Below are 13286 nucleotides of genomic sequence, written 5' to 3' on the forward strand. Positions count from 1 at the left end.
GGGCGATTGTGGTTAAGTGATGACAGAAAAAAGGCGCAAAAACAGCAGAGCACATGACCAGGAGTGAACTGCTGAGGATGCAACTGTGAAACGCCTACTTTAGAAAAAGTGTCAGCAGATGGGGTGAACAGGGAGCATTCAGTGGCTATGTGTTGTGGGAGGACAAAGTTACATTCCTGCCAGAATTATGAACTTTTAATGTGGAACACTTGAAATAGGATTTGTCTTGCTTCAATCTGTTTCGCTGGGGAGTGGAACCACCTGCTCTTCACAACCCCACCCACCCCCTTCCCACAGATGGGCATAGACAATTCTTATCATTCACTAGCACAATCAAGTGTTCTTGGGTCAATTATAGCACTGCCTGCTATAAAGTGGAGCTTTTTCTCTGCCCCACCAATGTGTCTCAAAGTTAACTTCAGAAGAGCACCACCTCCTGCTACCACTTTGAGCGTTTCCACTTCCAAAAGCTGCAATACTTAGGACCTTAGAGTGAAGAATGAGATTGCCAACCAGTGGAAATGTCTGTGCTGTGGGTCCAAACTTGTTTGAGACTCTTCCAGTTCATTTCACATAGAATCCTAGAACTGGGAGAAGACTTTACTTCAGTTCATGTGGACTGGATTTAAATGTACTGTATAAAGTTTTGGTCTCCTTCCTTTCCTACTTGCCTTCGAGGAAGGGCAACAAAGGTTCACCTGACTGGTTCCTGGGATGGGGGGGATTGTCCTCGGAGGACAGATTGAGTAGGCTCGGCCTATATTCCCCAGAGTTTAGAAGAATGAGAGGTGATCTCGTCAAAACATACAAAATTCTTACAGCGCTTGACAGGGTAGATGGTGAGAGATTGGGAAATGTTGGTGTTCAGAGGGACCTGTGTGTCCTACACGAATCACTGCAAGTTAACATGCAGGTACAGCAAGCAATTAAGATTGCAAATGGTATGTTGGCCTTTATTACAAGAGGATTTGAGTAAAGACCTCCTACAACACCATTCAGGATAAAGCAGCCTGATTGATTGGCACTCCATCCACCACCTTCAACATTCACTCCCTCCACCACCGGCGCATTGTGGCTGCAGTGTGTACCATCTACAAGATGCACTGCAGCAACTCGCCAAAGCTCCTTCAACAGCACCTTCCAAACCCGCGACCTCTACCACTTAGAAGGACAAGGGCAGCAGACGCATGGGAACATCACCACCTACAAGTTCCCCTCCAAGCCACACACCATCCTGACTTGGACCTGTATTGCTGTTCCTTCACTGTCGCTGGGCCAAAATCCTGGAACTCCCTTCCTAACAGCATTGTGGGTGTACCTACACCATATGGACTGCAGCGGTTCAAGAAGGCGGCTCACCACCATCTTCTCAAGGGCAATTAGGGATGGGCACTAAATGCAGGCGTAGCCAGCCAGCGACGCCCACATCCCATCAATGAATAAAAGAAAAAAAAAACAACAATTATATAGGGCCCTGGTGAGACCACACCTGGAGTATTGTGTACAGTTTTGGTCTCCTTATCTGAGGAAGGATATACTTGCCTGAGAGGGAGTGCAACAAAGGTTCACCAGACTGGTTCCTGGGATGGGGGGGATTGTCCTATGAGGAGAGATTGAGTAAACTAGGACTATATTCTCTAGAGTTCAGAAGAATGAGAGGTGATCTCATTGAAACATTTAAATTCTTAAAGGGCTTGATCGGGCAGATGCAGGGAGGATGTTTCCCCTGGCTGGGGAGTCTAGAACCAGGGGTCACAGTCTCAGAATAAGGGGTCGGCCATTTAGAACTGAGATAAGGAGAAATTTCTTCACTCAGAGGGTGGTGAATCTTTGGAATTCTCTGCCCCAGAGGGCTGTGGAGGCTCAGTCGTTGAGTATATTCAAGACAGAGATCGATAGATTTTTGAATATTAAGGGAATGAAGGGATATGGGGATAGTGCAGGAAAGTGAAGATGAGTTAGAAGATCAGCCATGATCTTATTGAATGGCGGAGCAGGCTCGAAGGACCAAATGGCCGACTCCTCCTATTTCTTATGTTTTTATTGTGGGATTTAAACTCATGTTCTCTGGATTGCTGGTTCAGTAACCTAACTGCTGCACTAAAACCCTCTCATTATTCTAATCTTTCTCTTTAAATGCTCACATGAGATGTGTCATTTCCAAACTAAGAAAGCACTTGCCAGTACTGTTCCTTTTGAGACAGCTGCTTGTAGGTGCACAGGAGATGTGTGACTTCACATCTCATTCTTGCCTCTCTCCATTCCACTCAGAACTGTCTACCATCTTTGCAGCATCAGCTCCAGACTGTCTGGCTGAGATAATTTTACGATTTGAGATATTCTGAAAACAGCTCATGCTGTAATCTACTGTGGTATAGTACATTATTAAGATGTTCCAGCAGTTCATCTAAATTTATAAAAATGTGTAGCTCAACATACTGTAATTATTGAAATGCAATTCCTCGGATGGCATATTCAAATGGTTGCCATGCTTCCAAAACAAAATGGAATAAGTTGGGTCAGAGCATGGAATTTCAGACCGTTCAAAGTTAATATACATTTCAAAATGATAGGTGTAACTGCATGTTTCTCCCCTCTTCAGATCACCAAGGTGCTAAATGGAGTCAGAACAACTGTTTTCTAGAGGATATTACCGAAACAGTTACAACAGTATAACCAGTGCGAGTAGTGATGAGGAATTGCTAGATGGAGCAGGAGTCATCATGGACTTCACAGGATCTGAGGATGACAACTTGCTGGATGGTGATGTTTCTACAGGTGAGTGTAGTGTTCTTACCTTGTCTGCCAATGTACTTGTGTAAACAGTACCTGGCCCTGCATTGCCGATATGTTTTTTTTTGGTCTTGCATCTCATCTAATCTTGTATAATGCTATAATCTAACTTTTACCAAATTTCATAATTTAGTGGGTTAAAATGTACATTAAATGAGATGAGCTTTTGGACTATTGTACTCCTTATCACCACTCTTGGTTGATTTTACAATATATACTAGCAGATTTCCATTAGTTTTGCTCATAGTGAGTCAGAGATTTCATTGATGCTGCTGGTGAGAGAAGTGTGCAAGCCTACATTCAAATTTGGAAAAAGTTTGCAAGTAATCGGCCAGAGACCGTGGGAGTTTGATTTGGTGCCGCAAATAAACAAGCAGGGGGCTGACTTTGACTTTTGCCCCGAAACAGGTGCGGCGCAACCACACCCCCTGCTCAAAGTTGGCCTCGGGAATATCGAGCCGTTTAAATGCTGCCGACGAGCTCCGGGTACCAAATGGACGCCCCGCTGCAGCTAGCCAGTGATGGGAGGGCGAGAAATCTGCTGGCTCCCGTGCTGAGCCAGCTGCGAGGATGGGCCTGAGGAGGGGTAGAGGCAGTCAAGGGGTAGGAGGGCCTCGCACATTTTGTTGGTCTTTTTTGAGTGGCCTCCAGTGGTTCCTTTAAGAACTGCTGTTTGGGTTGCTCAACGCCTGGTGTAAATGGGTGGAACCATTTGTACCTGAAAATTTAATTTGGGCTCTTAGAATTGGGGTGGAACCCCGATTTGTATATTTAAACAGCCTCAGTTAGGTGTGTTTATAGGCCTGCCTGAAAATTACATCAGGTGGATCTTGGGCGTCAGTGGGACAGGTGAGATGCCCGCCCCACCCCGATTTATCATCTATCAGTTGTCCATTTTTCAGGTGAGAAAATGGTGGTCGGCAGTTGAAAATCGCCCCCACTGTATTTTCCTTAGCCATTACAAGTAGATCAATTTGTTCCCTTACCACTTAAATAAATATCATAAATAAATAAATCTCGGCATGTAGTACAGTCATCACCGCTTGTAGCGGGCATGCTTGTTCAAACGAATTTGCCTGCCATAAGTGTAAGTCAAAATAGTTAAGTCAAAAACCGTAATTACGACAGCTCTGGCCTGCCTCTATTCATGATTGCTCAGAATTACCTTTTTAAATCCTTTGAAGATGTAATGAAACAATCATTATTGTTAACCTGTCTCACAAGCCTCATTAGAGTTGCCAATCAAAAGCTGAGGGAGCGCTGCACTGACGGAGGTGCCGTCTTTTAGATGTTAAACCAAGGTCCCATCTGTCCTTTCAGCTGGACGTAAAAGATCCCATAGCAGTATTTCGAAGAAGAGCAGGGTGTCCTGGACAATATTTGTCCCTCAACTAACATCACTAAAATAGGTTAACTGGTCGTTATCTTGTATGTGGGTCCTTGTGTGCAAATTGGCCGCCGCCTATACTTCAGAAGCTCTTCATTAGCTGGAAATGCTTTGGAATGCCCTGGGGCACTATATAAATGCAAGTTCTTTGCTGCTTTTAAAATGCTTCTGATGACTTGAGATATGTCTCTGTCCAAAAACAATGGCAGCACTAATCATTTGCATATGAATGTTCATTGAAGGCAGTTTTGCCGAGTTTAAATCCTTGGTTTTTCTGGGTATTATTTCAGTTTATATCTTTCGGATCAAAAACGGGGAGAAAATAAGGGGAAAAATTGGATGTAGCCCTAAACCAGTTTCTACAGGAAACTTTTGATTTACCGGCACCTAAATAACCGGAAATCTCGGTTAACCAGCAAAATTCAGGAGTAGGTTCAGCTAAGTTTTACTTCATATTACTTGCCTTCCTCGATCTGTTGCTGTGCAATTGGGTGTGGCTGCAGCTGTTGCTAAGCTACAGAGACGCTTGGAACTTGTGGCCATTGTTCTGCACCTGTTGCTAAGCAACAGGTTTGTTGCTTTATATGGAGCTCTCAGCTCTCCGTATCTTTTACTATAGCTCTCGGTTATCCGGATTTTTTGATGAACTGGCGCCACGGATAAAAAAAAGTTTCCTGTAGTTTTGTCTGACGGTCTTGCTGACAAATCACAAAAACAAATTTGTAACTTGTAGACACAAATATATGTTGGGAGCTGTTGCTTTCTGCCTCGTTGACTCTTCAGCTGGGAGTGATGATCTGGAAACTCTCATAACCTCAGGGCTTCTCAATCAGGCTCGGGCCTCTGACAGAAAACACTGTTGGAGGCAATTCAAATACAGAAAATGCTGATGTGTTAAGTTTAACATTCTTGTGAATGTTTGTCTTTTTAATGTTTTTAGAATGTTGCAAAAACCTTATTTGCAGTATCCACTCCTCAGCATAGTCATGAAGCCAAGGATTTGCAAAAGATTATTTGGAATGATGTGATTGATTCCCTTCTTTCTTTTCTTGGTACCTTTTGCTGACTACTCGTGGTTGACTTTCTTTTCACATGTCCTTTGTAGTTCCTCATTGGAAGTTTATTGACCTGCTTTACCCATGTTTGGTATGTTGCCGACTGGTTCAGTACTGATTTGTCGTTGATACAAAAATTAAATTTGAACCAAGCAAGTGTGATGTAAAAATTGCATATAGAGAAGTATGACGCGTGAATGTGAAATCTGAAGTTTGATGGCCAATACGCTCACTTGGTGCAAGACTGTTGTGCATGTGCGCACGTTTGTGCGGAGAACAGTAAAGCCTTAAAGAAAGACTTGCATTTATATAGCGCCTTTTACGACAACCGTCTCAAAGCGCTTTACAGCCAATGAAGTACTTTTGGAGTGTAGTCATTGTTGTAATATAGGAAACGTGGCAGCCAATTTGCACACAGCAAATTCCCTAAACAGCAATGTGATAAGGAAACTTTGTGCTATCCGGCACCCACGGGACCGAGCTGCTGCCGTTGCCTCAAAACTGCCGTACTCTCCAGAGTTAATGTTGAGAGATACGGAGATTCTTATCTCCGTATTTGACAACAAACACTGTTGCATAGCAACAGCTTCTAAACACTCGGGTGTGGCCCTAAAGCTCTGTAGCTGAAGCTGTTGCTACAGCTACAGACCTTGCACAGCTTGACTGTTCAAACAAAGCAAAAAAAACAAACAAAAAGAATAAAAAACGGCTGCTGATTTTTGCCGGTGGCGCCAGATAGTTCACCTCCGGATAGCACAAAGTTTCCTGTACTGACCAGATAATCTGTTTTTTTTTGTATGTTGATTGAGGGATAAATATTGGCCAGGACACCGGGGATAACTCCCCTGCTCTTCTTTGAAATAGTGCCATGGGATCTTTTACGTCCACCTGAGGGGGCAGATGGGGGCCTCGGTTTAACGTCTCATCCGAAAGACGGCACCTCCGACAGTGCCGTGCTCCCTCAGCACTGCACTGGAGTGTCATCCTAGCTTTCTGTGCACAAGTCTCTGGGTGGGGCTTGAACCCACAACCTTCTGATTCAGAGAGGCGAGTGTGCTACCCACTGAGCCACCGCTGACACTACCTTGTGTGGTATCTGTAGTCATTGCTCTAAAGCAGCACTCCTTTCTGTGAAGGCCATAACAAATTAAGGACTCGACAAGCTGATAAATGGCACAAAACACTGAAAATTGAATAAGTAAAATGTTATGGGGGTGCAAAGTGTGCCAGTCTCAAATATTCAATTTGTGAATTCAAAGTGTGGTATGGTACTGAGGCATACGTTCCAGAAAGGCTCTAGATTCAGTTCGTGACTTGTGCTCAGCAACGGGGCCATTACAACCTTCAGTGTTCCTGAGCTTAAAAAAAAACTCACCAGGGGTTCCACTCCTGTCAGAGCTGACTTGTGTTGTGATAGTTTCAGGAGCATCAGAGGCCCTTTGGTGTCTTACCCTAGTGTGCACTCTAAATACTGGAGTCTGGATTGTGAATGTTGTCAGTCTATCGGTTACGTATGCAGGGGCTGGAATCGCAGTCGAGCCTGATCTTCTCCTAACCAGTCACTGCATTTCAAAAATAATCCATTGACAATGAATCACTTTGAAATGTTTCTGAGACACAATGAGATGCTCTATAAATGCTCGTTTTTCTTTCTCTTCATTTTATGTCCACATACGTGCACTTTCCAGCAGCGATCACTCGATAGTGATCAGAAAGGGAAACTGGCTGAATTTTCCTTAATCTCCATAACCTGAGGATAGGAAGCCATTGGTAGCACCTCCGCCAGATCAGCCCAAACCAGTGTAAAACCCAGTGACCAGTGCTCCTTTAATTCACTCAGCCACTGGGGGAGTCCCTTGCACCACATTTTTTATTGCAGTGTCGACACTGAGAAGGCAGAGACATAATCCCCTTCATGAGATTCAACTGCTGTAATTGTGGTCGATTTAAGCATTGAGTGGACCCACCATATCTTAACCTCTTGGGCCACCGACATCTTGGAGATGACAAGTATTCTGGTGAAGCTTTTTTTTTACCACGGATGAGTGAGCAAATGATCTGACTTTGATATGGAAGTACAAAAAGGCATGAGTCGGATAAGATGTAAGCTGTCCTGTAACAGGAATATTCAGTGTGCAATGATGTGCCTTGCTCACTTTTGCTTAAAAATGTAAGGAAGATAAATATACCCTAAATAGTTGTTATCCACTAACCATATGTGGCTAATTGCAATTCTGATTAGTAAATAAAAAATGAGTAATAAGACACTGTCATTGGGCAGGTGATCGGAATACTCATATTGGCACGGTGAATGCAGCTGTACTTTAACCTCTTAGTGTGTTTGTTGGTAAAATGGTAAGTCAAAAAGCCGAGTGAGTTTTTATTGTTGCGTGTGCTTCACTTCCTTGGTTACTGAATAGCGGTAGATATTAAACAAATATACACAGGTGAAGTACATTTATCTGTATTGTGTGATTGATTGTATGTATGCCGTTTTCTAATAAGATTAGTGCGTGTGGAAAAAATAGTATCACCATAGCCACACCTGTGGCCAGTCACCAATTTGTAATAGACAGCACTGCCTTAAATGATGAGTAGTGGAACAGAGCGATCTAAGAGTGTAGATGCAAAGGAAGAAAGAACTTGCATTTCTATAGCGCCTTTCACGACCTCGGGATGTTCTTTCCAGCCAAGGGTGTATTTTTGAAGTGTAGTCACTGTTGTAATGTGGGAAATGATGCATTGATCATTAAAGTTGGGAATGCAGGTGGAAAGGGCCACAAAAAGGGAAATGGTTTTATATACAAAGGCATTGAATATAATATCAAGGAAACGACTTTGAATTTGTGAGACATCGGTTAGGCTGCAGTTGGGGCCATTGTTTGCAGCTTCCCATTATAGGAATGGTATTCGAGCCATTGAAAAGAACGTCGCAGAGAAGCATTAGCAAGATACCGAGAATGGGTATAGTCATGAAAAAGAGGCTCAAAAGAATATTGGTTAGAACAGCGAAAGTTAAGGAGTGGTGATGGGGTGCGGTCCAATATAGGTTTTCAAAATCATGAAAGGTTTGAGAGAGTAAATAGTGAAAGATTGATGCCATTGGTTGGTAAAGTGGTACCAAGGGGGCATAGACTCAGTATTACTGCTAGAAAAATGAAGGAGGAAGTTACAAGAAATGTTTTCACACAGGTTGTACTGGCCCTGGCACAATGCGTGACATGGGCTCCTTTTGTCCAACAGTTTCTGTGATTCTTTCAGTTGCTGTGGTCTTTGATTACTGAGATTTAAAAAGTACCTTTGCATCACATGCCCTCTGACCTTAGTTGGCTGAACCTTTCGCATGCAATCAAGGAGCAGGTTCGCTCTGGGAAAGCCAGGAATAGTGATCACTTTGCTCTTTCATCTTTAGGTCCTTGAACCCCCCAGCCTTTGTAAGCAGATTATGCTCCTTTTAAATTCACAGATGGTTCAACCAGCTCCAAGCTGCCCTGTCCCTCAAGCTGATGGCTTTCTCTGAGCTGCGACATCGCTTTTTAAAATCAGTTCCTCGGTTGTTTAATCCTTCGCTGTGCTCTGCTGCTGTGGGTTGGCTGCTTGAAGTCCATCCCTCCACTGAGAGGTGCTGCTCTGGTGCCTCAGCCAGCAGGTCTTACAAAGCCTGCTGTTGTGGAACAGAGGCCATCACAAACAGACTCATAGCGCAATTGAGGGTTCTTTTTTGCTCTCGGGATAAAGTGACATGGCTGTCTTTCATGGCGTTTAGTACAAACTCCCTTTCTGTGAAAGGAATTTTAATTATATATCTCTTACACAGGCTCTCTTGTACATAAACAATGCGCAGTATTTTGTAATGCAGTCAGATACACATCCTTGCTGAACGGGCCTGCAGCCTTCACCCATGTTGTACTTAACAGCCCCTCTAATTTTTCCTAATACTCTGCTGTGCGTGGGCTAACTTAAGAAAAAGTGAGGTTTAAAAGAAAAATTACATATTAGAAATTGCGTAGGTGCTAGGCATACAAAGTGTGCGTGGACATGCCTAGTCTGCTTTGTTTTAAATTCAGCTAGCCTGATGCAATGTAAGTTTGAAAAAGGAGGGTCTCGGTTAGTGACCTGTGAGTAGGCTGAGAGCGGATACAAAAGCGGGCGAATCGGCTGAGAGTGGATACAAAAGCGCGGGAGAATCGACTGAGAGCGAGCCCGGAGCAGCGCCAACCAACCTGGGAGGGTAAGAAGTAGAAAGATTCAAAGTGTGACATCACAGGGAAGCGATTGGTTGGTCAGTCTTTCTCTCTTTTTCTTGGGCATTGGTGTGAATTAAGAGCCGGGATTCAAAACTAAACGTTCAAAACTTAAACACTTAATTAATTAAATACATTAGAGATGGCAGGGCAGGCGATGTGTTACTGCTGCAACATGTGGGAGCTGGTGGGCATCATTTAGGTCCACGGTGACCACATTTGCAGTAAGTGTTGGTTGCTTGAGGATCTTCGGCTCCGTGTTGATGAGCTGGAGTCCGAGCTTCAAACACTGCGACACATCAGGGAGGGGAGAGTTACGTGGACGCTGTGTTCCAGGAGGCAGTTACACCCCTTTAATTAATTAATTCAAATTTGGTCCGTGGTCAGGGACAGGTGGGTGTGACTATGAGCGAGGCAGGTATGGGGACCCAGGAGGTAGTGGTGGAGGAGCCTCAGCCCTTGCTCTTGTCCAACAGTTACAAGGTTCTTACTCTCTGTGTGGGCGAGAGCAGGGACTGCAGTGAGGATGAGCAAACTGACCACAGCACCGTGGTACAGGGAGCCAGTCAAGTGGGGGGAGCAAAAAGAAATGTGGTAGTGGTAGGGCACAGTATAGTTAGGGCGATAGACACTGTTCTCTGCAGCCAAGAGCATGAGTCCCGAAGGCTGTGTTGCCTGCCTGGTGCCAGGGTAAAGGACATCTCCTCTGGGCTGGAGAGGAACTTAGAGTGGGAGGGGAATGATCCAGTTGTCGTGGTCCATGTAGGTGCCAACGACGTAGGTAGGACAAAGAAAGAGGTTCTGCTGAGGTAGTATGAGCAGCCAGGGGCTAAATTAAAAAGCAGAACCACAAAGGTAATAATCTCTGAATTACTGCTTGAACCACGTGCAAATTGGTATAGGGTAAATAAGATCAGAGAGATGAACGAGTGGCTCAAAGATTGGTGTGGGAGAAAAGGGTTTTGATTCTTGGGGCACTGGCACCAGTACTGAAGTAAGAGGGAGCTGTTCCGTTGGGACGGGCTTCATTCGAACCAGGCTGGGACCAGTGTCCTGGTGAATCGAATAACTAGGGCTGTAGATAGGGCTTTAAACTAAATAGTTGGGGGGGGGAGGGATCCACTGAGCGGAAATTAAAAAAGTCAAAGAAAAATGAGAAGGCAAAAGTGCAGGGTAGCAATAGGGATAATGATAACCAGAGTGTGACCGGAAGGGACAGAGCGTATACACATAAAGAGTGCATCAGAAAGATGGGTCAGAATAGGGAAAAATGGTAAAAAGACAAAATTAAAAGCTCTATATCTGAACACGCGCAGCATTCTTAACAAGATAGATGAGTTGACAGCACAAATAGAAATAAATGGGTATGATCTGAAAGCCATTACAGAGACGTGGTTGAAAGGTGACCAAGGCTGGGAACTGAATATTCATGGGTATTTGCCATTTCGTAAGGATAGGCAGAAAGTAAAAGGATGTGGTGTAGCTCTGTTAATAAGGGATGAGGTCAGTGCAGTAATGAGAAATGATATTGGCTTAGAAGATCAAGACGTAGAATCAGTTTGGATGGAGATAAGAAATAATAAGGGTAAGAAGTCACTCGTGGGAGTGGTCTACAGGCCCCCAAACAGTAGCCACACTGTAGCACAGCGTATAAATCAAGAAATAATAGAGGCTTGTAAGAAAGGTACGGCTATAAACATGGGAGATTTTAATCTTCATATTGATTGAACAAAGCAAATTGGCAAAGGTAGACTTGAAGAGTTCTTAGAGTGTATGCGGGATGGTGTTGTGGACCCACCAGGGAGCAGACTATTTTAGATCTGTTAATGTGTAAGGAGGCTGGATTAATTAATGATCTCGAAGTGAAGGATCCTCTTGGGAAGAGTGATCATAGCATGGTAGAACTTCAAATTCAGTTTGAGGGTGAGAAAGCTAGGTCACAAACTAGTGTTCTGAACTTAAATAAAGGTAATTACAAAGGTATGAAGGCAGACTTGGTTAAAGTGGAAACATAGAAACATAGAAGATAGGAGCATTCGGCCCCTCGAGCCTGCTCCGCCATTCAATGCGATCATGGCTGATCATCCAAATTCCGTACCCTGTCCCTGCTTTCTCCCCATATCCCTTGATCCCTTTAGCCTTAAGAAATATATCCAACTCCTTCTTGAATATATTTAATGAATTGGCCTCTACTGCCTTCTGTGGTAAAGAATTCCACAGGTTCACCACTCTCTGGGTGAAGAAATTCCTCCTCATCTCTGTCCTAAATGGCTTACCCCTTATCCTTAGACTGTGACCCCTGGTTCTGGACTCCCCGACCATCGGGAACATCCTTCCTGCATCTAGCCTGTCTAGTCCTGTTAGAATTTTATAAGTTTCAATGAGATCCCCTCTCATTCTTCTAAACGCCAGCGAGTACAAGCCCAATCGACACAATCTCTCCTCGTACGTAATTCCTGCCATCCCAGGTATCAGCCTGGTGAATCTTCGCTGCACTCCTTCCATGGCAAGAACATCCTTCCTCAGATAAAGCGACCAAAACTGCACACAATACTCAAGATGTGGTCTCACCAAGGCCCTGTACAACTGCAGCAAGACATCCTTGTTCCTGTACTCAAACCCTCTCGCTACGAAGGCCAACATACCATTTGCCGCCTTAACCGCCTGCTGCACCTGCATGCTTAGTTTCAGCGACTGGTGCACAAGGACGCCCAAGTCTCGTTGCACTTCCCCTTCTCGCAATCTATTGCCATTCAGATAATAATCTGCCGCCTTGTTTTTGCCACCAAAGTGGATAACCTCGCATTTATCCACATTATATTGCATCTTCCATGCTTCTACCCAATCACCCAACCTGTCCAAATCATACTGGAGTTTCTCGGCATCCTCCTCACAGCACACACGCCCACCCAGCTTTGTGTCGTCTGCAAATTTGGAGATATTACATCTAGTGGACTGGGAAAATATATTGCAGGATAAGACTGTAGAAAAGCAGTGGCAAACATTGAAGGAGATATTTCATAACTCTCAGCAAAGATATATTCCAGTGAGAAAGAAAGACTCGAAGAGAAGGATGAATCATCCGTGGCTAACTAAGGATGGTATCAAATTGAAAACAAAGTCATACAATGTTGCGAAGAATAGTGGAAGGCCAAAGGATTGTGAAATTTTCAAAAACCAGCAAAGGACGACTAAAAAAATGATTGAGAGAAGATAACTTACGAGAGTAAGCTAGCAAGAAATATAAAAACAGACAGTAAGAGCTTCTACAGGTATGTAAAAAGGAAGAGAGTAGCTAAAGTAAACGTTGGTCCCCTAGAGGATGAGTCTGGGTAATTAATAATGGGAAACAGGGAAATGGCAGAGACTTTGAACAAATATTTTGTTTTGGTCTTCATGGTAGAAGACACTAAAAGCACCCCAATAATAGATAATCAAGGGGCTTTTGGGGTGGGGGGGGGGGGACTTAAAACAATCACTATTACTAGAGAAAAAGTACTCGGCAAACTAATGGGACTAAAGGTGGACAAGTCCCCTGGACCCGATGGCCTGCATTTTAGGGTCATAAAAGAGGTGGATGCATTGGTTGTAATCTACCAAAATTCCCTGGATTCTGGAGAGGTCCCAGCGGACTGGAAAACCGCAAATGTAATGCTGTAGGAACGTGGGTTCCTAACTAAAAGACTGAGTTCTACTCAGGCGATCAAACAAAATGAACTTTAATGAAACAAACAGGCTTTAACAAGAAACTGCAGGATAACATCGAATGTAGGTCTGCTCTCTCTGGAGGCTCCACGAGGACTGCCC

General features: G+C 44.0%; 1 protein-coding gene across 8 annotated transcripts in view; it reads left to right on the plus strand.

The window, feature by feature from the left end:
• The window catches only part of LOC147124002 (H(+)/Cl(-) exchange transporter 3), a 193632-nt gene that overhangs the window by 12489 nt on the left and 167857 nt on the right, over positions 1-13286 (plus strand). For all 8 annotated transcript variants that reach the window (XR_015075155.1, XM_085976242.1, XM_085976652.1 and 5 more), the window contains exon 2: positions 2603-2778. Coding sequence is in view for 7 of the 8 variants with exons in the window: in XM_085976242.1 (XP_085832368.1) it covers positions 2619-2778 (160 nt within the window). In the remaining variant the exon portion in view is untranslated. The remainder of the gene's footprint in view (positions 1-2602; positions 2779-13286) is intronic.

Source organism: Somniosus microcephalus, chromosome 1 (assembly GCF_052327205.1).
Source record: "Somniosus microcephalus isolate GS21.2 chromosome 1, FLI_Smic_1.0, whole genome shotgun sequence".
Lineage (NCBI taxonomy): Eukaryota > Metazoa > Chordata > Chondrichthyes > Squaliformes > Somniosidae > Somniosus > Somniosus microcephalus.